Here is a 27,115-nt window from a genome sequence, read left to right on the forward strand (position 1 = left end):
TGGGACACACAAGTCTCACAAACACTCACCTGCTCATGCTTATGCATACATGCGTGGAATCCTGCAAACCTCTATACCCACAGGCACTTGCATAAACCCAGCACACAAGCTCTAGTTATTTCACACTGATGGCCTACTAAGCATGCTGTTATCATTTGCCTTTGCTGGATTCTTCCAGTATGTGAACTGAGTGTTCTGCCCACACTGATGTGTGCTGCCTCTAAACACTTGGGTTTTCCTTCCTGCCACTCAACAAATGCCATTGGTGAGCCATATGAGGGACATAAATCAGGATGTGAAAAATAGCAGTACAGGAAACCAACACATAGCCCGTACCATTAGCTGGAATATTTTGCATTCAAGAGGAGCTTGTCACAAAATAATCACTGCTTCTAGGGATGCCTCTGAAAATGGGGCAGTTTGGGCCCATTATAAAAGCCAACTCAGCCCCTTGCTCTCTCATCCACTTCTCTCGCCTTCTTCTTCTGGGGAACCAGGTGAGTGTGAAGCCCATTCTTGTTTTCTTCCTTCTCCAAACAGAGTTCTGAGCTCAGCAGAACTCTCAGCTGCTATTAGCTGTGTTCCATGCCTGGCTCTGCTTATCGTGAGAGAGGGAAATGGGGAGAATGTTTGTCATGGAAGGAGGAGGGCCTGTAAGGAGGTAACTTTTCAGGTAGTATCTAGGCAGTAGCTGCATAGGTCCCAGTGTCTTTCACTGGGCTCTGTCAGGATGAGACCAAGAATCCCTTGGACATCCCTGAACTGTTTTCAACTGCCAGCACTGTACGTGCATTGATTCCCTAGTAGTGTGATGCTAGGCTGCTCCTCATGCATCCCCATGTCCTGCTTCCTGCCTGCTCTCCCCGTACAGGTGCACCTCCATTCCTGAGACATGTCCTGCTGTGACCAGTGCCAGCCATGCCGGCCCTGCGGCCCGACCCCTCTGGCCAGCAGCTGCAATGAGCCCTGTGTCAGGCAGTGCCAGAACTCCACCATTGTCATCCAGCCCTCTCCCGTGGTGGTGACCCTGCCCGGACCCATCCTCAGCTCCTTCCCGCAGAACACCGCCGTTGGATCCTCCACCTCTGCTGCTGTTGGCAGCATCCTCAGCTCTGAGGGCGTGCCCATCACCTCGGGGGGCTTGGACCTCTCCTGCATTTCCAACCGCTACTGTGGCAGAAGGTGCCCCCCCTGCTAAATGTGCTGCATGCTGACCCAGGCAAGGACCCCCAGGAATGCTGAACGTGGCATTGGACAGAAGAGCAAATGTTGTGGTGCTGGTTTTGCCCTGCAAAATGGATGGGTACAGCAAGCCTGGAGTCTCTGACAACATGGAGAAAGTCTACCGATACTCTCTTTCACTCACTCTTTCTATCTAGTATCATTATTGTCCTTTCCCTCTTGACGTGTTTGTTATTAGCCCCCCAAAATGAGCTCTGCATGAAACGCTCATCTCTCTAAAACTCTGTGCTGAGATGTAGTGCTCTGGGCCATGCTGCAATAGGAAAGGGGAACGGATTCTTGTCTGATTCTGGTGCTCTGCTTGCAATGACATGATTTCTCTCCTCATACTCATTAAACACTTTCTGCATCCCTTAGTGTTTTTTTCTGTACTTGTGTTCTTTTTTCCATCACTGTAGAGATGGCCAAGGGAGAAAGGGATTTCTTTGGTGACAACAAGCTGGGGAGATTCCCCTACTCCTCTGATCATTGTAGGTCATTGTACAGTGCTGGCATTCAGCTTCCAAACACATTCTCTTGAAGGAGACGAAGACAGTGATAAATGTTCCTCCACCACCAATGACAATCAGTCCCTGCCTTGCTCTGTTTTTCTTACACAGGTCTCCTTGAACCTTGATCATGTCAAGTGAATGGAGATCTCCACAAATGACATCCTCAAGAGAGGATCTCTATGCATTGGGGAGTCCCAGTGAAGACAGAAGTCCCACACACTCTGGGGAAATCTATTCCACTGGTTTTGGGAGGAGCAGTACTGGGGAAGGAGACTCAGAGAAAGGTGTTCTCAAAGGCCTTCAAGAACTGGTAAGGCATAGCTTTCTTGAGGATGGCCATCTGTCTCTATTCCACTTTCCCATCCCTTCCACTCGCCCTTCACTGAGGGTACAGCTTCCTTGTGTGGTCCTAGCAGCCATTATAGAGCTCCTGTGCTGACATAAATTTGCCTGAAGGGCTTCCTCAGGGCATTATGATACCTGCTACAGAAGGCCACACATTGGAGCCCCCAGTCCCTCTCAGCCCAACACTCCCATGGGTGCAGCAAGGACCAGGATACTCACAGCTTCTTGGTCGTGCCATGTCTTCCCCAAGCATGGAACTGTTCTCCTCAGGCTCAGGAAATAGAAAACATTCAAAGTGCCCCAACCCTTCAACCCTTCTCCACTGAAGACTCCGTGTGAGAGCAGATATCCCCATTTCCATTGGAACATGACAGTGAGATTGTGACATGTTTCTGTGCTCAGTGGGATCTTCGAACTCCCCCCAGTCATGCAGGACAATCACAAGCCCAAACACAGGACTCAAACTGGAATATCTTTTCCAGGCATCAAGATCCTTTCATATTCCCTGAGCCCTGGGGCTCAAATAGCCCTTGTGCTGCATGCAGTATCTCTTCACCCTGCAGACTCATGCAGAATCACAGAATCACAGAATTGCAAGGGTTGGAAGGGACCTCAAGGATCATGAATCTCCAACCCCCCTGCCACATGCAGAGCCACCAACCATTCCACCTAATGCTAGACCAGACTGCCCAGGGCCACATCCAATCTGGTTTTGAACACCTCCAGGGACGGGGCATCCACAACCTCCCTGAGAAGAAGGTCAAGCTGTAGAAATGTACACCTGCAGCAGAGATTCATGATCCTTGAGGTCCCTTCCAACCCTGGCAATTCTGTGATTCTGTGATCATCTCCTGCCATACCAGGATCCTTGAAGGTCCAGTGCAGTCAAGGGATGGAACTTTCAGGTAGGCTTTGATTGGATCCAGCCTTGGCTTCTGACAGAGGGAAAAAAGTTGATATGGGAGGGACAGGCAAAGAAGGCCTTCTGGTGAGTGACATTAGAGGGAACAGGGAGAACAGTGGAGGTGATGCACGAGAAGGAAACTATCATGAAAAGCAGAGCACTGTGCAGGATGAGGATTGGATCTGCTATCAGTCACTTCTTCCACAGACACCGGTTTAGACAGATTTGTCCATCCTTCTCCAGGCATTCATTCAGCCATTCCTTACCTCATGAGTCCTCCTGGAAGGGAGCTACAAATTACAGTCTCTGAAGTATAGAATTTTTCTTGTTCCTGACTTTTTCTCTTCTGTCTCATACCTGGCCTAGAAATCCTGGGGCTTCCCAGTCCTCATAAGAAGAGTCCCTGGGGGAAGGGCTGCAACAAAATCCAGAGCATGAAAAGGCAGTGTAAGTGGAAACAGCCACACAGCCACCATATCATTAGCTGGGATGTTTTCCATTCATTACATGTGCTACAAAGAATGGTCTCTTCTGTGTCTGCCACCCCTGAGCCTAGAGCAGTGCAGGGCCAATATATTAAAAAAAAAAAAAGTCCTGTCTGGATGAAGCCAAGAAACCTTCTTACCTCTCTGTGACATGCCCTGCTATGAACAATGATGGCCATGCCCATCCTATGGTACAAGCTCACCAGACAACAGCTGCAAGTAACCTTGCAAGTGTCAGGCATGGTAAAAACCATACTGGCATCATTCAAATCTTTCCCATGATTGCCCTGCTTGGTCAAATCCTCAGCTCTTAGCTGCAGAACATTACTGTGGGATCCTCCACCTCCACAGCAATTGACAGCATCCTCAGCTGTGATGGCGTCTCCATCACCTCTGGGTGTTTTGATCTCTCCTGCATTTCCAGACAGTACGATGGCAGAAAGTGCCCACCACGCTCAATGCTAAGTCCCCATTTTCTATGCGTTCCTCTCTTTCCCTTGTATTCCTTTCTTCTGGGTGTAGAATTTCCCCATAGCCAACCTGAGTGATATGGGACCAACAGATGGATGTCCTTCTGAGTCTTCACCAGGGGTGATGTGCACAGATTTTTGGCAGCTCTGGTGCTGCCCACACAGCAGCTCCCTGTGGAAGAAAACTCATTTCCCTCTTCAGAGTCACTAATGTTACTCGCATCCCAGTCTCCACACGATCCTTTTCATGGTGGTCTCAAGTTGCTAGGAATGAAGGGCAGCCCTGGACTGCACATGATAATGTGAGGACTCATGGCAGTCTTTCATCATATGGAAAGCATTCATGTGGAAGAATTACTACTAGAAAACCATGCCTCATCTCCATTGCTCCTCCCAACTCAGAGATTTCCACATGGAGCTTAGGGAAGGAAGTGCTTACTGAAGCAGTGTTACAGCAAGATTGCATTCTCTGGAAAGAGCCACTCTGGGAAGGCCCACACAGCAGGGACTTTGGGCAAGTGTCAGAGAACAAAGAAGCAATCTGCATGGGACTGCAAAGCTCAGGGGAGTTTCAGACCACCTGCTTAATGCCCTCAGGGCACAGCAGAGCACACAAATCACAGTGCAGCATGTGTTCTCTGCACAGACCATTGAAAAACTGGGTTGTCCAGGAGTGCACATGGAGAGGAGTTCCCGGTCAGGGTCCCTTTCATCACTTTTCATTCCTCCCAAGCCACAGACATCGGTCTCTTCTGGAAGAGGATGCTGACCTGCAGATCTCTGTGCACACAGGGGAAGCAGCGCTGCCAGGGGAGAGCTGAGGGCCCCTTCCCCAGAGCTCCGCCTCCAACAGACACAGCCCCTCCCTCACTGGGGCTGTTGCACGGCCGAGGAAGCTCCCTGCACCAGGGTGTCCTGCACAGCACAGAGGTACAAGGCGCTGTCAGACAGCTGGACTTCTGCCAGCTGCAGGAGGCTGTTTTTCCCGGTGGTGTTCAGCCCCGTGGTGAAACGGCCGTTGTGCTTGGAGCCTGCTGCTGCCTGGTATGTGACCAGCTGGGGGGCTTGGCCTTTCTTCTGCTGGTACCAAAACAAGCCATTCAAGTAAGATGTCTGGTATGTGCAGGTGGTCTGGAAGGTGTTTCTCTCCTCCACTGTGACCTGTCCTTCTTGCTGGCTGACAATGGTCTGCCCCACGGCATCTGGAAGAAGAAAGCAAAGGTGAGCAGCTCTGCAGGGAAGGTTCCAGGCTGCCAACACGGAGTGGACACAAAACAGCGGGAGAGAAGTTTCCCTGTCCTTTGTCCAGCAGAAAGGTGTTGCAGCCTGTGCATAGGAAGGTGGTTTTGGAAGAGGTCTGTGCTTGTAGGCCAGAGGAAATCCTGTTCTGTGCCCCTGCTGAGAGGAACAGGGAGCAGCCTGTCATGGCTGTGCAGGGTGAGGGACCCATGGAGCTATTGGGAAAAGATGCATCCTGCTTCTCCATCCCTGTCATCTTGGAGGGCTCAATACAGAGTATACACAAAGCTGAGTTGGGGGGTGACAAATGTGTTCTCTGGCTGTGCTGACAACCAGGAGAACACTGAAAACCATGGCATGTTCATCAGCCCTTAATGCTGATGGGATGAGGTGTTTAATATCCGTATTGTGACTTTGACAGGATCTGCTTCTTTCTGTTGGAAAGGCTGAAATGTGGGACTGCAGGGATGGCTGCCATCTCTGGGGGTGGCAGCAGGTGGGTCAGAAGAGAAAGTTAGAGAGGGACAGAGAGAAAGGCAGAGAAAAGCAGGAGAGGGTCCTGAGGTCCATCTTCTCCATCTTCCCTTGTCATTTCCAATGGCAGCAGTATCTTGAGAGAACTGGTGCAACACCACAACAGTCAGTCAGTATTTGCCCAAGGTCTATTGTTATTCAGGAGCTGTTATTGTTATTCAGTGAGGTTGGTGAGCGCTTCATGAGGAGAAGATGGATGCCTTGATTAAAAGCCAGCACTTACCCAGCAGTTGTCCCAGGAAGGCAGTGAGGATGAGAGAGCTGCGGTGCATGCTGAGACCCAGCCTCCTGTTTGCTGAGTGAGAAAGAGGCAGAAAACCACCTCCCAGCCCCAAGATGACAGAGCTGCAGGAAATGACTCTGCTGGCTCCACAGGCAGGGCACTCACTGCCATAGCAACACCCACAGGTAACAACACCATTTCTCTTATAAGCCCTAAGCTCAGAGCCAAGCCCTGTTCCTCCTCTCTGCCTAATCAGGACTGCAGTTCCCCAGTGGAAGCACACACCTTCACCCACTAACTTAACAAGCACTCCCACAGTCACACAGCCCATCAGTGTGAGCACAGACCCTCAGCACATCCAATACCCCTGCCTGGAGCCTGGTTTCTCTTTCCCAGCATGTGGGTCTCCTCCTTTGCTTGGGATAGGCCAGCCGGCTGTTTGCAGGCCAGTAGATGCATGCATTCACCTACTCCTTTCACACACATCCCCATACTCATACTGATCTCTCAGACATTATCATGGGATCTCAGCCTCCCTAACCCCCATCCCAGGCTTTGTGTTTTCTTACCCACCACTCTTCCAGACTTTAACACTCTTTCCTCCCAGTCACTGGTTGAATCCTGATGTGCTGTGGATGTCGTTTTGGTTGCAGTCACCCAGATCTCTCCTGCACACCAGTCTCTGCATCTACTATCATAGACCTTGGGGTACTCCCATGTGAGAAAGAGAGTTTCAGTGCTGCACAGACAAGTCAGCGCGTATTAAGGAGACAGGTTGGGCAGTGGTGCTCAGGCATAGGGCTCATCCCAGTAGGTCCTTCCCTTTAAGCTGATAAGTAATTGATCCACAGATGAGGCAGTAGCCCTCACAGGAAACACAGCTTACAGTGGCCTCTGCTGAAACTGCACCTCACTGCCAGAGGCCCCGAATCTCCTCACACAGACTCGTAGTCTGAGAACAGAGCTACTGTGGGGATCGCTTGAAAGTGTCTGTGACCTCGACATGTCGTGCTCGTGAAGATATGCAGCCGGAACGCCTCACTGCGAAGGATGCCGAGCAGTGCGAGGGACACGTTCCATGTCAGCAATGTCAGCTCGGGCGGGGCCGGGAGGGAGGAGCGGCAGCGCCCCCTGCGGGCCCGGACGGCACTGTGCCCCCGCCCCGCCCAAAGCGGTTCGTGCCCGGCCGCAGCCCCGGCTTCGCTCCCCGTGGGTCCACGGCGCAGTAATACACGGCCGCGTCGCCGAGCCGGGGCCGGGCGAGCCACAGGGCGCTGGAGCGGCGGTCTGCCGACACAAACACCTGCCCCTCCGGATCTGGCACCTCCTTGGAACCTCTAACGGCGCTGACGAGGAATGCAGGTCCTCGGCCCGGGAGCTGACGGTACCAGTGGATGTAGCCGCTGGACAGTATACTGGGGTGTGAGCAGGTGATGTTGATGCCGGTGCCCTCGTTGGTCTCTGCCGACGGCTCCTGCTGCACCTGAGCTCTGCTCCCAGCCGCTGCGGAGGAGAAAAGAAGATCCAACTAAGAAAATTCAATTGCTCCAACAGGAAATGTCAGATGAGATCCAAAGCAGGTGGAAAAGCGACTGAGAGGAAAAGGCTGTGCAGGATGCAGCAGTGTGGGAAGGGGATTCACAATGAACACAGCAATTCAGAAAGAAAGGGAATACGGGAGGAAAAGGTGGACAGAGATCTCTGGAGACAGCCGGAATGAATGCAGCTGAGAGGGGGTGGGGCACGAGATTGGAAAGAACTCGGACGGCCAGAGGCGTGCGCGGCTCCGGTCTCCGCTGCCCCCTCCCTCAGTTCGGCCCCGCCGGCGGCAGCCCCGCGCACCCAGGAGCACCGCGGCCAGCCCCGCCAGCCCCGCGGCCCGGCACTGCCGCATCCCGCCGCTCCGCCGCCCGCGCCGCGCCGCGCCGCGCCGCGCCGCGCCGTGCCGTGCCGTGCCGTGCCGTGCCGTGCCGTGCTGCGCTGCCCCCGCCAGCCCCGGCTCTGCTCCGCCCGCGGAGCCTCCTCCTCGCCGCCGCCAGCTCCGCCCCGGGGCTGCGCCCTGCGCCGGCTTCACTCGGGCTTGCTCCGGGCTGCGAGTGCTGGGCGCCTGTGCTCGGGTAGCGGGGTTTGGGCTCTGCGTGTCCTGCAGCCGAGTCCTGTAGGCGGAGAGCTGACGAACGGCTGCGAAAGCCCCCTCAGTACAGGAGAAAGCAGCTCTCGTCTTCAGTGTCCTCAGTGAGTGTCAGGCGGTAACACAGACGGGACTGGAATGGTCGGGGCCGATCCCTGTTCCCCCCGCTGTGCCTGGTGATGCCGCAGATCCAAACCCGGCAGCGGGAACGGGTCGTGTGCTGCTGCCCGGGAATGCGGCACCCCGAGAGCTCCCCGGGTCCCGCAGGCTGCTGCTGGCCATGGTGCTGATGTCGCCGCTCGAGGAGCCCGAGAGTAGCCGACGGTGGCGCCGGACGGACGGCTCGGAAATTGGAGCATCAGGCTTTGTATGTGTGGGAGAAGAAAAGAGGGAGCCTGGAGGCACCGTTACAGAGTCCCAGACAGTGTTCAAGCGGATCCAAAGCTGAGCCCGGATCTCAGAGGCATCCACACCATAAAATGTCGTTTCTGGAGGATTCAAACCGACTCCAGCTGCACGTGCTAAACCCCACACTCTCTCACCCTTGGCAGTACATCCGGGTGGTTATGGGGATAGAAACTGCCCCTGCCACATTTGGTTGTGGCTCAAGAACCACCCCTGTTCCGTTAGAGAATTGTGGACCTCTCTTCTTGTAGCAACACACAACACAAGACAGGGACATATTCAGCTCCGGTCTGACTCCACCGTTTGGCACCAAAACCACTCATGCCACTCTCCCCAGTAACTGATAATTTATCCACCCAGTGAGATGGTGCAGAGTTAAGAAAAGGCTCATTAAGAGGACAGGACAGTTTTTGCGGATCAATCATATGGCTCAACCAGATCAGAAGGTGCCCCTGCTGCACGCCACTCTGTCACTCCTCATATGTTCATCTCTTTCACTGTGAATTCCAACTAGCAATTCTGTAGGTCTGTCTCACACCAGTCCCCACCCATGTCCTGATTCACAGATACATCTCCTACAGATTTGTCTTCCTGGAAGTGGCCCAGTGGTTTCTTGAAACCTCATCAGCTGATGTGAATGTGAGATTTATTTCTTCCCATCATTTCCATGTACTCCTTTGATGTCTGTCTCTGTATGCTTCTTGATTGGCTCCCTTTTCTCTCATCCTATTTCACGAGGTCCTGACAGCTCTTCCTGGTCAGGGATCCTCCACACACATGCTTATAAAGCACCTTGTCCAGTCATGAAGAGCATTAATGGAAAATTAAAGACTACTTGTGCAGCACTGATCCCTCAGAGACCCCTTAATAGATTCCTGCTCTCCCCCTCAGCTGCACTCTGAATGGCAGTCACAACAGTTAGAGCCCAGCAGATCATCTAGTTTTCCACCTACATAATTAACCCACGCCATAACTCACCCTTTTGGTTGTGAGGGGGCTATACAGCAGGCAGTTGAAATGATCATGCTGAAATCTAACCACATAGCAATCACTTCCCTCAATTTTTTCACGCTCTATGTAATGTTGTACACGATGCAGTGAGGTTGCTCAAGCATGATTTACTCTCTGTACAACCACATCGGCTGATGTTTAATTCTGTGCTGTGTTTTGTGCTCTTAGCAATGGCATCTGAAGACATTTCCTCAGGAACACTGTAGGAAGGAGTGAAGGGCATACAGTTTCTTCCACTTTATGAAGATAGCTGTGATCCCTGTATTAAATTGCTTTCTTCTTTTATTTTCCTAGCTAGGGCAGCCATTCTTGAACTGCTGTGACCCTTGGGAGATGACAGAGAGCAACCTCACAGTGGCATCACCCAACTAAATGCCTTTGGATACATCTTCAACTTATGGACACAAGTTTGTTCAACTGGAACAAGATTTCCATAGGGATTTCTCCCTTGTAGGGAATAATGTTCCACTCTCCAAAACTCTGAGAAGAGATTCAGGGAACTGAGAGGCCTGAGGACAAGCCTTACTCATGGGAACTGAGGAAAAGGAAGCACTCAGTATTTCAGTGCTTTCCATTTTGCATCTCATCATTTCCACTGCTGTTGTCCTTGGCTAGACAAGTCTGCTCTGATGGAACTTGCCTTTAGGAATTGAGAAGCCCTTCCCTTATCTCTGAGGAACTGCAGTAATGGAATCAGCTGGAGTGCACCATGCCCAGCTGTGCTCCGTATGTTGGAGGGTATAATATCAGAAACAGATTTCCATCATATGAGGAGAAGATAGAGCTGGCTATGGAAAGGGTCTGCACAGTGTGACTTGAGCAAATCCACTGATTATGTCTGATGCTGAAGAAAGATGGAGCTCCCAGCACCAGAAGGGAGTTGGTCTGTATTTGCTGTGTCTAGACCTCTTCCCATTGTGTCATACTAAATCCAACTTAATTTCACACTTTATTGATGTGCCTTTCTTCGGAGATCTGGAAAGGATCCTGCACAACTTCTGCTCCCATACTCTCCTCCTCGGGGCAAAACAGGAGGAGGCAAAAGAGCCCAGCAGAATTTTCCAGAGAGCAGCGTGAGGTGGATAAGGTCACACCCAGGAGCTGGGCCGCTTCATGCCGGAAGGGCCTCAAGGAGCCCTTTGGGAGTGACTCTGCATGATATCAGTTGCCTTTGCTGGACTGTTCCAGTGCAGGAGGTGAATCTTTTGCCCAGATGGATTTGTCATGACCAGAAATGCTCGAGTCTCTCTTTTGGACACTCGTGGGGTGCCTTCAGCAAGGACGGAACATAGCATGAAGCTGAAAATGAAATTGAACAACACAGGAAAATAACGTGTAGTCTGTACCTGGAATATTTTGCATTAAAGTAGAGCTTCTCAGAAAATATTGCTGTTTTTTCTCCTCGGAAATCTCTGTTATTACCCCTGACCAACAGCCTCAAGTGACCTGCGTTCCTCTTCAATTCTTGGCATTGAAATGAGGGCCCTGTGGCAACGCTGCTGTAGGAATGATTCTTGTCTGTTCCTGTTGCTGCCCACGCTCATTATCCACTCTTGGAGTGATTTTATTTCTTTTTTTCAGTCTCATTAAACATTTGCTGCATCCTTTAATGTGTCCTTCCCTGATTCTGTAGAAGGAGAATGGCTACTACTAAATCCAGCAAGGGTGGGAAAAGCTAACTGGAAAGTTGTCTTGGACTCATAAAAACAAGAAGATGTAATGTATCCAAAGGAAAGGTTAAATCTGGCAACTGCCAAACCATTTTGTCTAGGCATGTTCTTTAAGGGAAAGATTTTCAAAGCACAGCAGTGTGTGTCTCTGCCTGTGGGGAGATGTAAACTGATACTGAAATTCCCCTGCATTCCTCAGGCTAGGTGCACCTGCAATCAGATCTCCTTCAGATCTCTTCAGCCAAGCCTCAACAGCGTGGAAGGGCTGCTGCTGGGAGGTGTCTGGTGAGGTTGTATTTGGGGGATGATGGCAGGGCTGGAGTTGGTCAGTGTTGCATGTGAGGGTGCCCCAATCACAGCACTCTTCAGCACAGTGTCTTGCTTGGTCCAGTTGTTCCCAAGAGGAGAGCATGCACAGTTTCACCATGCCTTGCCTTTTCTGCTGTTTCCCACCTAGAAACTGTCAGTCACACTTTCAGCCCGGCCACTCCTGGTCCTTTATTTATTTATTTTTTTTTAAAGATCACACAGTCCACAGATCATCTCATCATCTGTGAAATGCAGGGAATCAGGGCATCATAGCATATGCTGATTTAGAACAAACAGATAGAAGTCAGTGACTCCATTATCCTTTTTCCTTTATGAAGAAAAGCTAAAGCACAATGCTCTTGTGTTCTGACACAATTCCAATACATTGTTTTGTACTTATTTCATGACATCTCTTAAAAAATGGGCACTGTGTTGAGATGGAAGCACAAGTGCAGAATGTCTGCCAGTGAGTGAAAGGAGTGGGGACAGGGAGAACTGTGAAGATGATGCAGATGTCAGAAACAATCATGAAAGCAGAGCACTTTGGACAATAGAGAAGGAACCATGAAATTCCTCTCCCAGAGGTCAGGGTAAGAACAGTCTCAGCACCACAGAAGAAGTGCACAATGATATCACTGCTGTAATTCAGTATATTGTTTATGTCAATCATAGGGCAACACTGAGAAAACTAGGCATTCAGTGATATTCAGATGACTGCCTTTCACTTGCAAATACAAAAGCTTTTCCTGATGACACAGAAATTCTCCAGTTCTGGGAACAATGCTTTATCAGATCTCAAGAGGATGAACTTGCTAAGGAAGATATAGACTGGGATCCTCAGGTGCCTTTTACTTCCCACAGTGACAAAGGTGAGGCCTTTCCCATCAAGGTTAGGAGACACATGGAAAAGATAATGAAAACAGGATCACGTGTCAACTGATGTGGTCTGTTTAAGCCCACAAGAATCAGTTTGGTCACTAGTGTTCTGCTTTCCTTTGCCATGGCTCTAAGATTTCCAGTGTCACTGCTGTTTTTTTGAAGCCATTGGCCTCATATGCAGTGTCACTACGTCCCTCCTCCTGGTCTCTCTAGGTATTCCCTTCTCTCCCAGTTGCTGCATCTTCTGACAGACCAGCACTCTGAAAACAAAAGCTACTTCATCCCAAAGGAGCCAGCAGTTTCCCATAGGAAATTCTTTCCACCTGGGTCAGGAGATCAAATGGCCTCATAGAAGCAGATGGGTGTTGGGAGATGCTAGGCGGCACGAGGGAAAGACTAGATCTAGGCTGCAGGCTCTAATCAGTTAAACACAAACACTCCAGCCTTCCCTCCACCTTTTTAGACTTTGAGGGACCCAGGCTGCACCAGCACCTGACACCAGTACACAGAAGGAACACCGTGGGCCTTGGGACCTGCTGGACCTGTGCACAGGGTCAGGCTAATTCTGTGCACATGTGCAGAAGCACATATTGTGTGTGCATACATATAAACACACTTGTGCCTGCACAAAGGTATTGTTACATCAATGCACTCACTAAATTTATTCAAGCAATGCAGGCACAGAAACAGAAGCTCACAAACACTTCAGGTACGTGTGCACTCGTCACCCATGCTCATGCACACACATGGCTGGAGAGGCAGGGGCTGAGGACATGGGGACCTGAATGAGGAGACACTGGGAGACTTTTCTGGCAGGGCAAGGTTGTAGTGCTCTGAGCAGGACAAGATTCCAGATGAGCTGACAGCACAGTTCGCTGATGTGCAGGGACAGCCCAGTGAGCAGGACCCCAAGGAGGTCGTGCAATTTCACCACTAGGCAGTGGGATGAGGAAGAGAACTGAAACCCATCAGTCCAGCCCACCTGCCTTGGCATCCAAACACTGGAGTGAATTGGGATGGAGGGAAAGAGGAAGACACAGCAGACCTGCATACAGGGTACCCCAGGCCAGCATCACTTGCCTGAGATGGATCCATCGCAGCAGCTGAACTGAGTCCTCTGCCATCACTAAATCATTCCTAGCCCAGAAGTCCTGGGGTTTCTCAACCCCAGCACTCAAGAAGAAGCCTCCATGAGGAAATGAGTGTGGCATGAGTCAGGAAATGAACAAGCAGCATGAAGGGAAGCAGCCACACAGCTCATGCCACTGGCTGTTTTCCATTCATCACAAGCACCACAGAAAATTGTCACTTCCATGAAGGCTATGCCTGGGCCTGGGGCAGTGCAGGGTCTCCATTAAAGGCAGCCCAATTCCTTCACCCTCTAATCAACATCTCTCACCTATTACTTCCTGGCAACCATGTGTGTCTGAAACCCTTCTCCAATGTCCTTTTCTGATCATGGTTGTGTTGGGCTTGACTGAGATGGATTTTCCACTGAGAGAGAGACAGAAGCCTTGTTGCATCTGGCTAGCCTTTTCACATCACACTGGATAAAGTGAAGACAACATTTTGACCCTTCATTCTGTTTTATAGAGCCATGATTTTTTTTCCTTAGGTGCAAAGGCTGGAAGTATTGGGACTACTTATCCAAGAGAAGACTAAGCGGAGATCTTAGCAATGTTTGTAAATATCTAATGGGCAGATATGAAGACGCTAGGCTCTTTCTAGTGACAAAACAGGTGGGAATAGGAAGCTCCATCTGAACATGTGTGTTAAAGCAGAGCACTAGAACAGGCTGCCAGAGAGGTTTTGGAATTCAAAACCCACCTGGACCTTTTCCTGTTTGAGCTCATCTGGGGAATCTACTTTAGCATGGCAGTTGGACTAGATGATGTCCAGATGTCCCTTCCAACCACTACGGTTCTGTGCATCTGTGATTCTTCCAGCCAACCAAGTTGGTTCAAGATGTGCTCATGAGAGTGCAATGAACTGCTCCTTACCTGTCACTGGCCTCCACATTCTCCCTGCAGTCTCTCCCAGTACAACATCAGCCCTGATCCATGTCATCCCTGCCATGCCCAGTATCTGTCATGTTGGCTTTGTGCCCTGCTGCCTCCTCCTGTGATAATGATCTGGTCTGACACCACTGACAGCTCCTTCCAGCAGAGCACCATTGTGAGATCCTCCACCTCTGCTGCTGTTGGCAGATCTTCAACTGTGATGGATTTCCTGCCAGCTCTGGGTGCCGTGAGTTCTCTTGCATTTCCAAATGCTGCTGCAGCAGATGATTCCCTGCTGTCCTAAAGTGACTTACAGGAGCCCAGACCGGGTCCCCTGGGGACCCAGAAGATGATGCTGGACTGAGGACTGAGATCCCGGTCATTGTTATCAGAAAGGCTGAGTGCCCAGTGCTCTCTTCTAAAGGAGGGCAGAAGAAAACATCATCAAAGCCTAATTTCCCTGTCTTCTAGACTCTCTCCCCTCTTCCATGTCTTCTGCCCTTGCAGTCCCTAAGATCCGAAAAGCTATTATGGGGGGTGTTGGCTGCTTTTCCTCTGTGGGACAGCAAGTTAGGTCCTCAGTGGGATGTCCACAATAGATGATGTGCACAAGTTTCTGTCAGCTCCTGGTACTACCTGCACTGACAGGGTTCTCTCAAAAGAAGGTAATTTCTCTCTTCAAAGTCCTCACATTTTTCTGCATCCCAACCTCTGCCTTCACACGACGCTTTTGATGAGAGTCTCATTTTGCCTAGAACAAAAGGCAATCTCTGTTGGCAGGGGATAAGGTGAGGACATGAGGGGGAATTTTCATCCTTTGGAGAGGTGGAGAGATGTGGATTTGATGAATGGTCCATTCAGTGGAAAAACAATGGGTTGGATGGTTGCACTTGAGAGAAAGTGTCTTCTCTGGCATTTCTGACAACATGGCCAATGTCTACCATTACCCTCTTCTGCTCATTCTTATACTCACTACTCTTTCCAGTCTTTTTCTCCTCAGAGATCTCTTTTAGATACACCTACAGTCTGAACTGAAGTAGTTACCTTTACAGTTTTGTGCCTGCTAGGTGGACGAAACTCCGATATCAATAGGCTATGAGTTTCTTTTCTTCTCTAGCTACTTCCCACATTGGAGGCTTCCACCTTGCTGCAGCCTTGAGTTTATCCCTGTGTGGACTATAAACCTGCAGAGATGGCCTTGGAGAACAACTTTGCATCCATCAGCTCCCTGGGCACTGGAGGGTGGATCTCTTAAAGCTGGGGAATAAATCCTTAGCTATAGAATCATAGAATCACGAAGGTTGGGAAAGACCTCTGAGGTAATCCGGTCCAGCCAGCCACATACAATGGAAAGAATCCCTGTTTGTAGAAGCCTTTGGAGCAAGATGATCTTTCAGGACTCTTCCAACACAAATTATTCAGTGATTTTGTGACATTTCTTGTGAACTGGCAGATTGCACAGAGAATGCACAAATTGAAACAGTGAAAAAGTTTTCCAGAGGACGGTTTTACATGGCATGGGGTTAAATCCCAGCCAAAAAACTCATGCACAAGTGGCCATCAGAGTGAGCTAAGAAGGCAGAGAAAGAGAAAGATGAGGCACATCCTCGTGTACAGGAAGCCTTGGATATCCCGCTGGTGCTTTTGGGAGCTTATCCTGAGAATGACACTTCAAAGAGCTTCTCTGCTGTGAACCAGGCACACTCTGGACCCATCAAGCACTAAAGCTGTCTCATCTGCCTCACTAATGCAATTCAGCCCTATAAATCTTTGGGCATTTCCTTGCAGCACTTCAAAGAGTCCTTCATTAGAGAATGGGCATAGGAAAAATCTAAACATGAAAAAGCAGCACTGCAGGAAACCAGAACACAGCAGGGATGGCTTGAATTCACAGTGTACTTGTCATAAAATTATTGCCTGTTTCAGCGATGCCTCTTGGCTTGCAGCAATGAAGGACCAGTATAAAAGGCAGCCCAATTCCCAGCTCCCCCATCCTCTTCTCTTGTCTCCTTCTCGTTGGGAACCAGGTAAGTGTGAAGCCCTCTCTCCTCTTCAAGCAAAGTCAGATGGTGCCTCAAGAGTCATTCAATCAGATAGTGGAGGTTCTTGCTGTGGGAGACTGTGGAGGGGATAAGGTGTGCATAGAGAATGCTTGGAACAGCTCAAATGGCTTTAGATTTACCCAGTCTGTGAGAGTCTCCCTGGGTGAAACTGCTGTTTGTAGGGCCATGGCACAATGAAGGGCTGTGACCTGCTATCCCAAGCCACCTTCTCCATCCTTAGTAGTTCCCTTGGCTCCTTTGTGAGAGGCTATCCAGGCTGTCCCTCCCATATTCTCGTTTCCTTCTACATTCTATTCCTCTCTCCTAGGTGTACATCCATTCCTGAGACATGTCCTGCTACTCCCAGTGTGTGCCATGCCGGCCCTGCGGCCCGACCCCTCTGGCCAGCAGCTGCAATGAGCCCTGTGTCAGGCAGTGCCAGAACTCCACCATCGTCATCGAGCCCTCTCCCGTGGTGGTGACCCTGCCCGGACCCATCCTCAGCTCCTTCCCGCAGAACACCGTCGTGGGCTCCTCCACCTCCGCTGCTGTTGGCAGCATCCTCAGCTCTGAGGGCGTGCCCATCACCTCGGGGGGCTTGGACTTGTCCGGCTTGGGCAGCCGCTACTGCGGCAGAAGGTGCCAGCCCTGCTAAAGCCGCTGGCCGTGGTTCTGGAGAAGTTCTTCCTGTAACCACGAGCACGGTGCTGGAACAAGAATTTGGAATTTGGAATTTTCAAGCTCCTGCTTTCAGATTACCTGACCATCCTCAGCTACTCTAGGAAGTACTGGCGGGAAGAAGCATGTCTGGGCTTCCGGTAAAGCTGGCTCATGCCTTTGCTTCTGTTCCTCTCCCCACCTACCTGCCTCCTTCTCCAGTTTTTCTTTCTTTTTTTCTTTTTTTCCCTTGTGCCCGTCTGTTATGTGAGGTTCCTCAGAACGATCCAGTGCTGGAAAATAAGGCACGGGTCTTGCACGAACTCACTGTTTGAACTTAAACACGGGGTCAGGCAAATCCTGCACTGTGAAGCCTCTTCTGAGGGTGACCTCGTTTTCCTCTGTAAACATTAATTAAAGATTTGTGCATCTCATTTGAGCGTTTGATGTTACTTTCCACTGTGTATGGCCTCCAGAACTTCCGATAGAGAATGGCTCTGCTCAGGTAGAAGATGAGTGGTTAAGGAGGTCCTTCTCCATTGCCAGAAGAATGGGATGATGTGATACTCTGCAGAAGCTGCTTTCTTGCACACTGTCCCCTGCAGCTGAAGCAGATACCCCTGTCTATGGCAGAACAAGTGGCTATTGGCCTTTGCCTTGCAGAGTTTCTGCCCACAACTACCCTCTAAGTTCCTGAAAAGGGATAACACAACCTGTGTTCTGCCTAGAGGAAAAGCTATGACTGTGTGGGATACTGTGTGGAGTGCAAGACATCCTGCTGGCTCTTAGGAACAGCTTTTCTCCTGCTCTCGTACATGTGCCACTATGGAAGCCTGAGAGAATAGGAGAAGTAGAACTGTGTGGAGGTCTCTGGGATGTCCAGCACAGCTCCTGTTTTTAGTTGTGCCGTCCTGCCAAACTCAAACATCGGTGTGTTTGACTCACATTGGCCGCAGTGAATCACCGCTGCGTGCGCAGTGCTCATTTCTGTCGAGAACTCAGGGAGGTGCATCGTGGTCAGGATGCCAGGAGTTTGGCTGCCGTGCAGGCAGCGCCCCCTTCGGGCCCGGACGGCACTGTGCCCCCGCCCCGCCCAAAGCGGTTCGTGCCCGACCGCAGCCCCGGCTTCGATTCCCGTGCGCCCACGGCGCAGTAATACACGGCCGCGTCGCCGAGCCGGGGCCGGGCGAGCCACAGGGAGCTGGAGCGGCGGTCTGCCGACACCCACAGCCGCCCCTCCAGGTCCGGAACCTCCTTGGAGCCTTTAACGGCGCTGACGAGGAATGCGGGTCCTCGGCCAGGGAGCTGGCGGTACCAGTGGATGGAGTCGCTGGACACTATACTGGGGTGTGAACAGGTGATGTTGATGCCGATGCCCTCGCTGGTCTCTGCCGACGGTTCCTGCTGCACCTGAGCTCTGCTCACAGCCACTGCTGAGAAGAAAAGAAGCAGCAAACTCACAAAATCCATTTTCTCCCACAGCTTTTTCATGCACCGGAGATGTGCACGATGTCGGAATGGAGACGAAAAGCCAGAGGCGAGCACGGTCCCGCCGCCCCGCGGCAGCCCCGCGCACCCAGGAGCGCCGCGGCCAGCCCCGGCTCTGCTCCGCCCGCGGCACCTCCTCCCCGCCGCCGCCGCACCAGGCTCACGTAGTGGCATCTTCATTTATCTGCTCCAAAACACATCGTGGAGGAAGGAGTGAATGGAGTGAATGGAGTAAAGTTGGTCAGTCGTTCCCTGAGTTCCCTTTCTCAGTCCTTCTACATGTTTTTGGTGCCTGTTGTTCTTTCAAAGCTACAACCGCAATCTCTCAACTGTCATGATCCCTGAAGGATGTTAGAGAGCTGCATCACAACGACATCACCCGGTCAATCACCCTTGGATGCATCCCAGTCCATTTCAAGGGCACAAGTATGTCCAGCTGGATTAAGTTCTCCGATAGGTTTTCTTCCTTTATAGGGACTGCTTCTTCACTCCCATGAATTCTGTGAATGAAGCTCAGGGGCCTTGTAGGTCCGTCTAAAAGAATTATCATGAAAGTGAGTGAAAAAGAAGCATTCATTATATTACACATTCACTTCTCCCTGTTTCTGGCATCTCATGGTCCAGTGGACATACAATTTCCTTAGCTTCCTTTTTGCTGCCACAGGTGAGCTTAGGATGCTTTTCTGGCTGTTCTTCGCAGCAAGTTTTCATCTCAGGCTGACCTGTGGTGCTTCTGACTCTATCTCTGCATGGGCAGCAATGTCTCTGGGTTGCTCACACTTAGACTGCCTCTTTCTGAATTCAGAAATCTCCAGAATTCCTCATGTCCAGCCATACTGCTCATCCAGCATTTATTGGGATGGCTAAAGTCACCAGTGTCTGGAAGCAGAATTGTGTGGAAGAGTTGTAAAGGAACGCACGTACACTGATATGCAGACAAACGTTTGGAGTCCTTCTGCAGCACTGGAGTTGCCATTCCTTGCCAAGGAAATCAAACAGCCAGGACTTCAGCAAACTGGAGAATCCGCTATCAAAGGGAGGAGTCTCCTTTAAGTCTCTCTCACAGCACTTTTCTCCTGCCTCCACTCCTAAGGCTTGAGTTCCGCCACTTGTGATGAGCCCTCACAATGGATGTGGTCTCCCCAGTGTCCAGAGGGCTGTGCCTCTTCTGAAGCTGCGAGTCTGTGACTAAAGCAAGAGTGTTTTTCTTCTTCCAGGATATCACTATCTTCCAGCCGCAACCTGACCGCTTCGTTCCATGGCCTGTTTGCCATGGCCACCACATGCTGTTCCTTTCTTCCTTTGTACTGTTGAGGCTCTAGTCTTAGAGTGAGGACACCCTTGAAGTACAGTTGAGCACCCGAGAAGCATAGACATCCTGAAGGGATCCGGGTGTGCTGGCTTGACATCAGACTCAAGAAGATCCAACATTGTGCCCTGGCACCCGAGAGGTCCAACTGAAGTGTAGAATGCATTACACACTCCATAAACACCTGGTTGAAAAAGGATTATTCTCCCAATACAGCTAGCCTTGGTGTATTTTAACCTGGAATCTATTTGGCTGTTCTGGGTTCAACAAAGTATGAAGGATGTTCAAGGTGCTTTAAAGCGTGCAGAGGAGGGCAGCAGAGCTGATGGAGGGTCTGGAATGCATATCCTGTGAGGAGAGCGTGAGGACACGTGGGTTGTCCAGCTTGGAGTACACAAAGCTAAGAGGCAGTCTCACTGCTCTCTACAACTTCCTAGGAAGGAAAGCAGAGAGGGAGGTGCTGGTCTTTTCACTTTGGTAACTGATGAGCGGGCATGTGGGGGGATGGCACAAAACTGCACCAGGAGACGTTCAGGCCAGATAGAAGTGATACTGTAAATCAGTCGGTCGTGAAACACTCTAGACTCAACTTGGAGTGTTAGAAAGCAGGCCGTCCTTACATACGCAAACGTTTTCCCGTAGAGAACATAGGTATTCCGTACTTCCCCACAAAATCATTAGCATAGGGTTCTGCCTCGTCGCACATGTTCAGCATTTTTGTGATGTGGCCCCACAACCATGTGGATATAGTCAGTACTCTTCCTCACTGTGTTCACTGCATGAACCCCGTCTTCACCAATGCTCAGTTAGCTCATTGCCTTGATCACACAGTTCTTGATTCCACAAGATTAGCTGAATCAAAGTAGAACTTCCCATCTCTACTCAATTCAAGAACTTAGGTATATTATTGTAATCTACTTTGTGCAAGGACTCAGATTCTTCCTATTATCTCAACAAACTCCAGAGTATCCCTCAGGGTGCACCGGCAAGCTGAACAATATGGCCACCACTTGTATAACGAGGAAAAAAAATAGATGTAAGTGAAGGTGGTCAAACACTGGATCAGGCTTTGTGGAGATGTGGATGATAACCCACGCCTGTCCGTGTTGACAGACATTTTGATAATGCTTTCATTAATATGCTTTTCCTTGTGGTTACTGCTATTGGGGTCAGACAATTGCACCTAATGATATTTGAAGGTGCCTTCCACTTCCTCTCCTCTCCATAGCTCTGTTAGCAGGAAGAAAGAGACTAACAGAATCTATTGGTATCCTGAAGTGCCCCTGATCTGACCAGAACACGTGTTGTTATGCGGGACACACAAGTCACACAAACATTCACCTGCTCATGCACACATGCATGGAATCATGCAAACCTCTATACCCACAGGCACTTGCATAAATCCAGCACACAGGCTCTAGTTATCTCACACCAGTGCCCTACTCAGCATGCTGATATCTTTTGCCGTTGCTAGATTCTTCCAGCAGGTGAACGGAATGTTCTGCCCACGCTGATGTGTGTTGACCGGGAACACTTGGGTTTTTCTTCCTGCTGCTCAAAAGATGCCATTCGTGAGCAATGAGAGTGACATAAATCAGGATGTGACAAGTAGCAGCTCAGTAAACCAAAACACAACCCATAACATTAGCTGGGATGTTTTGCATTCAAGAGGTCCTTGTCACAAAATAATCACTGCTTCTAGGGACGCCTCTGGAAATGGGGCAGCTTGGGTCCATTATAAAAGTCAGCCCAGCCCCTTGCAGCCTCATCCACTTTTCTCGCCTTCTTCATCTGGGGAACCAGGTGAGTGTGAAGCCCCTTCTTCTTCCCTTCATTCTCCAAATGGTCCGAGCTCAGCGGAACTCTCAGCTGCTATTAGTTTTGTTCCATGTCTGTCTCTGCTTGTCATGAGAGAGGGAAGTGGGGAGAATGATTGTCATGGGAGAAGGTTGGGAATGTAAGGAGGTAACTTTTGGGCTAGGGTGTGGGCAGTACCTGGATAGGTCCCAGTGGCTTTCATTGGGCTCTGTCAGGATGAGTCCAAGAATCCCTTGGACGTCCCTGAACTGTTTTCAACTGCCAGCACTCTATGTGCATTGATTCCCTCGTAGCGTGATGCTAGGCTGCTCCTCATGCATCCCCATGTCCTGCTTCCTTCCTGCTCTCCCCAAACAGGTGCACCTCCATTCCTGAGACATGTCCTGCTGTGACCAGTGCCAGCCATGCCGGCCCTGCGGCCCGACTCCTCTGGCCAGCAGCTGCAATGAGCCCTGTGTCAGGCAGTGCCAGAACTCCACCATTGTCATCCAGCCCTCTCCCGTGGTGGTGACCCTGCCCGGACCCATCCTCAGCTCCTTCCCGCAGAACACTGCCGTCGGATCCTCCACCTCCGCTGCTGTTGGCAGCATCCTCAGCTCTGAGGGCGTGCCCATCACGTCGGGGGGCTTGGACCTCTCCTGCATTTCCAACCGCTACTGTGGCAGAAGGTACCCCCCCTGCTAAATGTGCTGGATGGTGCCCCAGACAAGGATCCCCGGGAATGCTGAACGTGGCATTGGGTAGAAGAACAAGTATTTTGTTATTGTTTTTGCCCTGCAAGGCATAGTGACCAGTATGGCATCTCTGTTAACATGGAGAATGTCAACTGATAATCTCTTTCACTCACTCTTCCTACCTGTTATCATTCTTGCCTTTTCCCTTTAGAGATCTCTATTAGTACCCCCAAAATGCACCCTGAGTGACCTGCTCATCTCCCAAAACCTCTGGGCTGGGAGATAGAGCTCTGTGGCCATGCTTCCATGGAGAACAGATATTTGTTTGCTCCTGTTGCTCACCACACACAGAGCTCATCTTTCAGTGACATTTCTCTCCTCAGATACATTAAACACTTCTGCGTCACTTAGTTTTCCTTCTGTGTTGCTGTATTTTTTTTCCCTGTAAATGTAGAGATTGCCAAAGGAGAAGGGGATGTCTGTCGTGAGAACAAACCCTAGGGAGACTCCATCACTCGTCAAGTTACTGGAGGTCTGTGCACAAGAGGCGAAGGCACTCCTAAGTGTTCCTTCACCACCAGTGACCATCAGCCTCTGCCTCGCTGTGTTTCTCCTTACACATTTCTCCATGAACCTTGAGCATGTCAAGTGAATGGAGATCTCCAGAAATGACATCCCCATCCACAGAGGATCTCTGTGCACTGAGAAGGCCCAGCAAAGTCAGTAGAGCCACAAACTCTGGGGAAATCTATTCCTCTGGCTTTGTGAGGAGCAGAGTAGGGGAAGGAGACTCACAAAAAGGTGTCCTCAAAGGCCATCAAGAACTGGGAAGGCATACTCCCCTAGGGGTTGACCCTCTGTCTCTATTCCACTTTCCCATCCCTTCCTCCCACCCATCACTGAGGGTACAGCTTCCCTGTGTGGTCCTAGCAGCCCAGCTGAGCTACTGGCTCTGCCATACTTTTTCCAACCTGCCTGTGTTTGAGGGCATTCACTATGAATTATTACTACCAGCTACAGAAGGCCACACACTGGAGCCCCCAATCCCCCTGAGCCCAGCATAGCCCAGTGTAACCATAAAGAATGGCTCTGGCCTGGTCCCTGGCCAGGGATCTCTACACAGTAGCACAGTCCTCCCTTTGCTATGTTGAAGGTGTACGTCTCTACAGCCCAACCTCCTGCTCTTCTCCTGCTCTGCCAGGCTCCTTGAAGGTCCAGTGCATTCCAGGGGTGGAGCTTCCTGGTAGGCTGTTGTTGGATCTGAGCTTGGTCTCTGATAGAAAGGAAAGCATGCTGAGATAGGAGGGACAGGTGAAGACTGCCTTCTGGTGAGTGAAATTAGAAGGAATAGAGAGGACTCTGGAGGTGATACAGATGTAGGGAACTATAATGAAAGCACAGCGTGAGGATAATGATGACAATAGGAACCATAATGCCCAGGATAAAGCCTGACGGTATCCCTGCAGGCCAGCCCCAGAAGAGGCCCATCCTCCTGGTAGTAACTGACAGTGATATTCCTGGAACCCAGCCTTTCCCAGGCATGAAAGACCATGTTGAGATCCACAGGTACTGATCGCTCCCTGCTGTGAGAAAGGTAGGGCCAGAATTAGGAGAGACGTGGAGTAGATAATGACAAACAGGAGCATGTGACACCTGGGATGGTCTGTTTAGCCCAGGAGAATGCATTCAATCCGAAATGTCCTGTTCTCCTTTGCCATGGCCCTGTGCTTTCAGACAGAGAGACGATGTCAGAGTGAGGTTTTATAGCTCAATAAGAGCAGCAGCAGACTTCAAACAGGATGTCTTCTCCTGGCTTACATGGTGTTCTCATGGCCTCTGCTGATCACTGCTGGTATCAATCTCTCTCCATCTCCTCTCTCTCTCACTTTTTCCACAGACACAGATATGCAAAAATTTGTCCATCCTTCCCCAGGCATCCATTCTAGATGACCCTTCCTGGAAGTGAGTAACAAATTACAGTCTCTGAAGAACAGATTATTTCTTGTTCCCTATGTTTTCTTCCTGTCTCACACCTGGCCTAGAAATCCTGGGGCTTCTCAATCCTAACACTCAGCAGAAATTTCTGTGAGGGAATGGGTGTAATAGAGCCCAGAAAATGAAAAGGCATTGGGAGTGGAAACAGCGACACAGCCCGTATCATTAGCCGGGATGTTTTCCATTCATCGCATGAGCTACAGAGAATGGCCACTCCTGTGAATGCTCACCTCAGGCCAAGAGCAGTGCAGAGCCAACATCTTAACAAAAAAGTGCCCTTTCAGGATGAAACCAAGAAACCCTCTTACCTCTCTTAGACATGCCCTGCTAAGAACAGTGCCTTTCATACCCATCCTGTGGTACAACCTCACCAGTCAACAGCTGCAAGTAATCCTGTGTAAGGCATGGTATAAACCATACAGTCACCATAAAACCCCTGCACATGACAGTGGCCCTCATCCTCAGCTCTTACCTAGTGGAACAGCAGGTAACCACTGCAGACTGTGGTAACACCAGGAACACCACTGTGGGATCCTCCTCCTCTGCAGCTATTGATATTATCCTCAGCTGTGATGGAGTCCCCATCACCTCTGGGTGCTTTGATCTCCACTGAATTTCCAGACACTACTATGGTAGAAAGGGCCCACCATGCTCAATGCTATGTTCCTCATCTTCTACTCTTTCCTCTCTTTCCCTTGTATTCTCTTCTTTTGAGTGTATAACTCCCCAGAGCCACCCTGGGCAATATGGGACTGATAGATGGATCTCCTTTGGTATCTTCACCATGGGAGATGGACGCAGATTTTTGGCAGCTCGTGTGCAAAGTCCCTGTGGAAGAAAACTCATTTCCCTCTTCAGTCACTAATGTTACCCGCATCCCAGTCTCCATGTGATCCTTTTCTTGGTGGTCTCAAGTTGCTAGGAATGAAGGGCAGCTCTGGACTGCAGATGATAAGGTGAAGACTCATGGCAGTCTTTCATCACCTGGAAAGCATTCATGGGGAGGAATTACGACTAGAAAACCATGCATCATCTCCATTGCTCCTCCCAACTCACAGATTTCCACATGGAGCTTAGGGAAGGAAGTTCTTACTCCAGCAGTGTAACAGCATCATTGCTATCTCCAAAAAGGGGGCTGCTATGAGAAGGTCCACACAGCAGGGTCTTTGGACAAGTGTCAGAGAACAAAGAAGCAATGTGGATGGGACTGCAAAGCTCAGGGGAGTTTCAGACCACCTGCTTAAAGCCCTCAGAGCACAGCAGAGCACACAAATTGTCACAACGCAGCACGTGTCCCCTGCACAGCCCATGCAAAAACTGGGTTGTCCAGGAGTGCACATGGAGAGGAGTTCCCGGTCAGGGTCCCTTTCATCACTTTTCATTCCTCCCAAGCCACAGACATCGGTCTCTTCTGGAAGAGGATGCTGACCTGCAGATCTCTGTGTGCACAGAGGAAGCAGCGCTGCCAGGGGAGAGCTGGGGGCCCCTTCCCCAGAGCTCCGCCTCCAACAGACACAGCCCCTCCCTCACTGGGGCTGTTGCACGGCCAAGGAAGCTCCCTGCACCAGGGTGTCCCGCACAGCACATAGGTACAAGGCGCTGTCAGACAGCTGGACTTCTGCCAGCTGCAGGAGGCTGTATTTCCCGGTGGTGTTCAGCCCCGTGGTGAAATGGCCGTTTTACTTGGAGCCTGCTGCTGCCTGATCTGTGACCAGCTGGGGGGCTTGGCCTTTCTTCTGCTGGTACCAAATCAAGCCATTAAACTTAGCTGCCTGGTATGTGCAGGTGGTCTGGAATCACAAAATCAGAGAATCACAGAAACACCAAGATTGGAAAAGATCTACAAGATCTACAAGATCCTCCAGTCAAACCATCCGCCTATCACCAGCAGTTCTCACTATACCATATACCATATAACATACCAACACTGGAATTCCCCTGCATTCCTCAGGCTAGGTGCACTTGCAGTCAGATCTCCTGCACTTCAGCCAAGCCTCAACATTGCAGAAGGGCTGCTGCTGGGAGGTCTCTAGTGAGGTTGCATTTGGGGGATGATGCAGGGCTAAATTTGGACAGTGCGGTAGGTAGGGGTGTTCCAGTCACAGCACTCTTCAGCACAGTGTCTTGCTTGGCCCAGTTGTACCCAAGAGGGCAGAATTCACAAGGTCCCTTCTCCCACGTCCTTTTCTGATCGTGTCCGAGTGGGGCTTGGCTGAGATGGATTTTCCATGAGAAAGAGACAGCAGCCTTGTTGCATCTGGCCAGCCTTTTCAAATCACACCTGCATAAAGCGAAGACAATCTTTTACCCCTTTCTTCATTTTTGTGCGGCCATAACCATCTTCCCTTGGATTAAAGGCTGAGATTCCTGGGGTTGTTTATCTTCACAAATATTGAAAGGGAAGGTGTCATGAGGGTGGGACCAAGATCTTAGTAGTGCCCAGTGTGTGAACAGGCACCAACTTGTACACAGGAATCTCCATCTGAACATGGCAAAGAACTTCTTTACCTTGAGTGTGAAAGAACAGAGCACTGGAACAGCCTGCCCAGAGAGAATTTGGAATCTCCTTCTCAGCAGATACTGAAAACCCACCTGGATGCTTTCCTGCTTAGCCTGATCTAGGGAACGTGCTTAAGCATGGCAGTTGGACTGGGTGGTGTCCAGATGTCCCTTTCAATTGCTACAGCTAAGTGATCCTTGATTCTACTAGCAACCCAAAATGGCTCACTGGAGTGCTCCTGGGAGTTTCATGGACTCCGCATACATCCCTGTGCTCTGCTCACTGTCTCTGCCT

General features: G+C 50.4%; 1 protein-coding gene and 5 pseudogenes across 3 annotated transcripts; 3 read left to right on the forward strand and 3 right to left on the reverse strand.

The window, feature by feature from the left end:
* Positions 1 to 877: 877 nt before the first annotated feature.
* On the forward strand, positions 878 to 1,198 carry LOC149914884 (feather keratin Cos1-1/Cos1-3/Cos2-1 pseudogene; annotated as a pseudogene).
* Positions 1,199 to 4,804: 3,606 nt separating this feature from the next.
* LOC149914885 (T cell receptor alpha variable 1-2 pseudogene) lies at positions 4,805 to 5,982 on the reverse strand (annotated as a pseudogene).
* A 909-nt stretch (positions 5,983 to 6,891) lies between these two features.
* Positions 6,892 to 7,827, reverse strand: LOC149914886 (T cell receptor alpha variable 4-like; annotated as a pseudogene).
* Positions 7,828 to 13,638: 5,811 nt separating this feature from the next.
* On the forward strand, positions 13,639 to 17,035 carry LOC149914887 (feather keratin Cos1-1/Cos1-3/Cos2-1-like). 3 transcript variants are annotated; one of them, XM_090124875.1, is made up of 3 exons: positions 13,639 to 13,660; positions 16,271 to 16,365; positions 16,709 to 17,035. In XM_090124875.1, the coding sequence occupies exon 3, from the start codon at positions 16,730 to 16,732 to the stop codon at positions 17,033 to 17,035; it is 306 nt and encodes a 101-aa protein (XP_089981001.1). In that variant the 5' UTR covers positions 13,639 to 13,660; positions 16,271 to 16,365; positions 16,709 to 16,729. The 3 variants fall into 3 exon arrangements, with proteins under 3 accessions (XP_089981001.1, XP_089981000.1, XP_089980998.1); XM_090124874.1 differs by lacking the exon at positions 13,639 to 13,660 and having other exon boundaries at positions 16,238 to 16,365; XM_090124872.1 differs by lacking the exon at positions 13,639 to 13,660 and having other exon boundaries at positions 16,287 to 16,365; positions 16,728 to 17,035.
* A 1,019-nt stretch (positions 17,036 to 18,054) lies between these two features.
* LOC116236704 (T cell receptor alpha variable 4 pseudogene) lies at positions 18,055 to 18,528 on the reverse strand (annotated as a pseudogene).
* A 3,443-nt stretch (positions 18,529 to 21,971) lies between these two features.
* Positions 21,972 to 22,336, forward strand: LOC149914888 (feather keratin Cos1-1/Cos1-3/Cos2-1 pseudogene; annotated as a pseudogene).
* The last annotated feature ends 4,779 nt before the right edge of the window (positions 22,337 to 27,115 follow it).

This window comes from Phasianus colchicus, chromosome 26 (assembly GCF_987193195.1).
Source record: "Phasianus colchicus chromosome 26, bPhaCol1.hap1.1, whole genome shotgun sequence".
NCBI lineage: Eukaryota > Metazoa > Chordata > Aves > Galliformes > Phasianidae > Phasianus > Phasianus colchicus.

Bases quoted from the DNA above. Each gene is read 5' to 3' on its own strand.
- LOC149914887 (XM_090124872.1), top strand. From the start codon at position 16,287: ATGAAGGACCAGTATAAAAGGCAGCCCAATTCCCAGCTCCCCCATCCT. The intron at 16,366-16,727 runs GTAAGTGTGAAG...TCCATTCCTGAG, and splicing joins TCCTTCTCGTTGGGAACCAG to ACATGTCCTGCTACTCCCAG.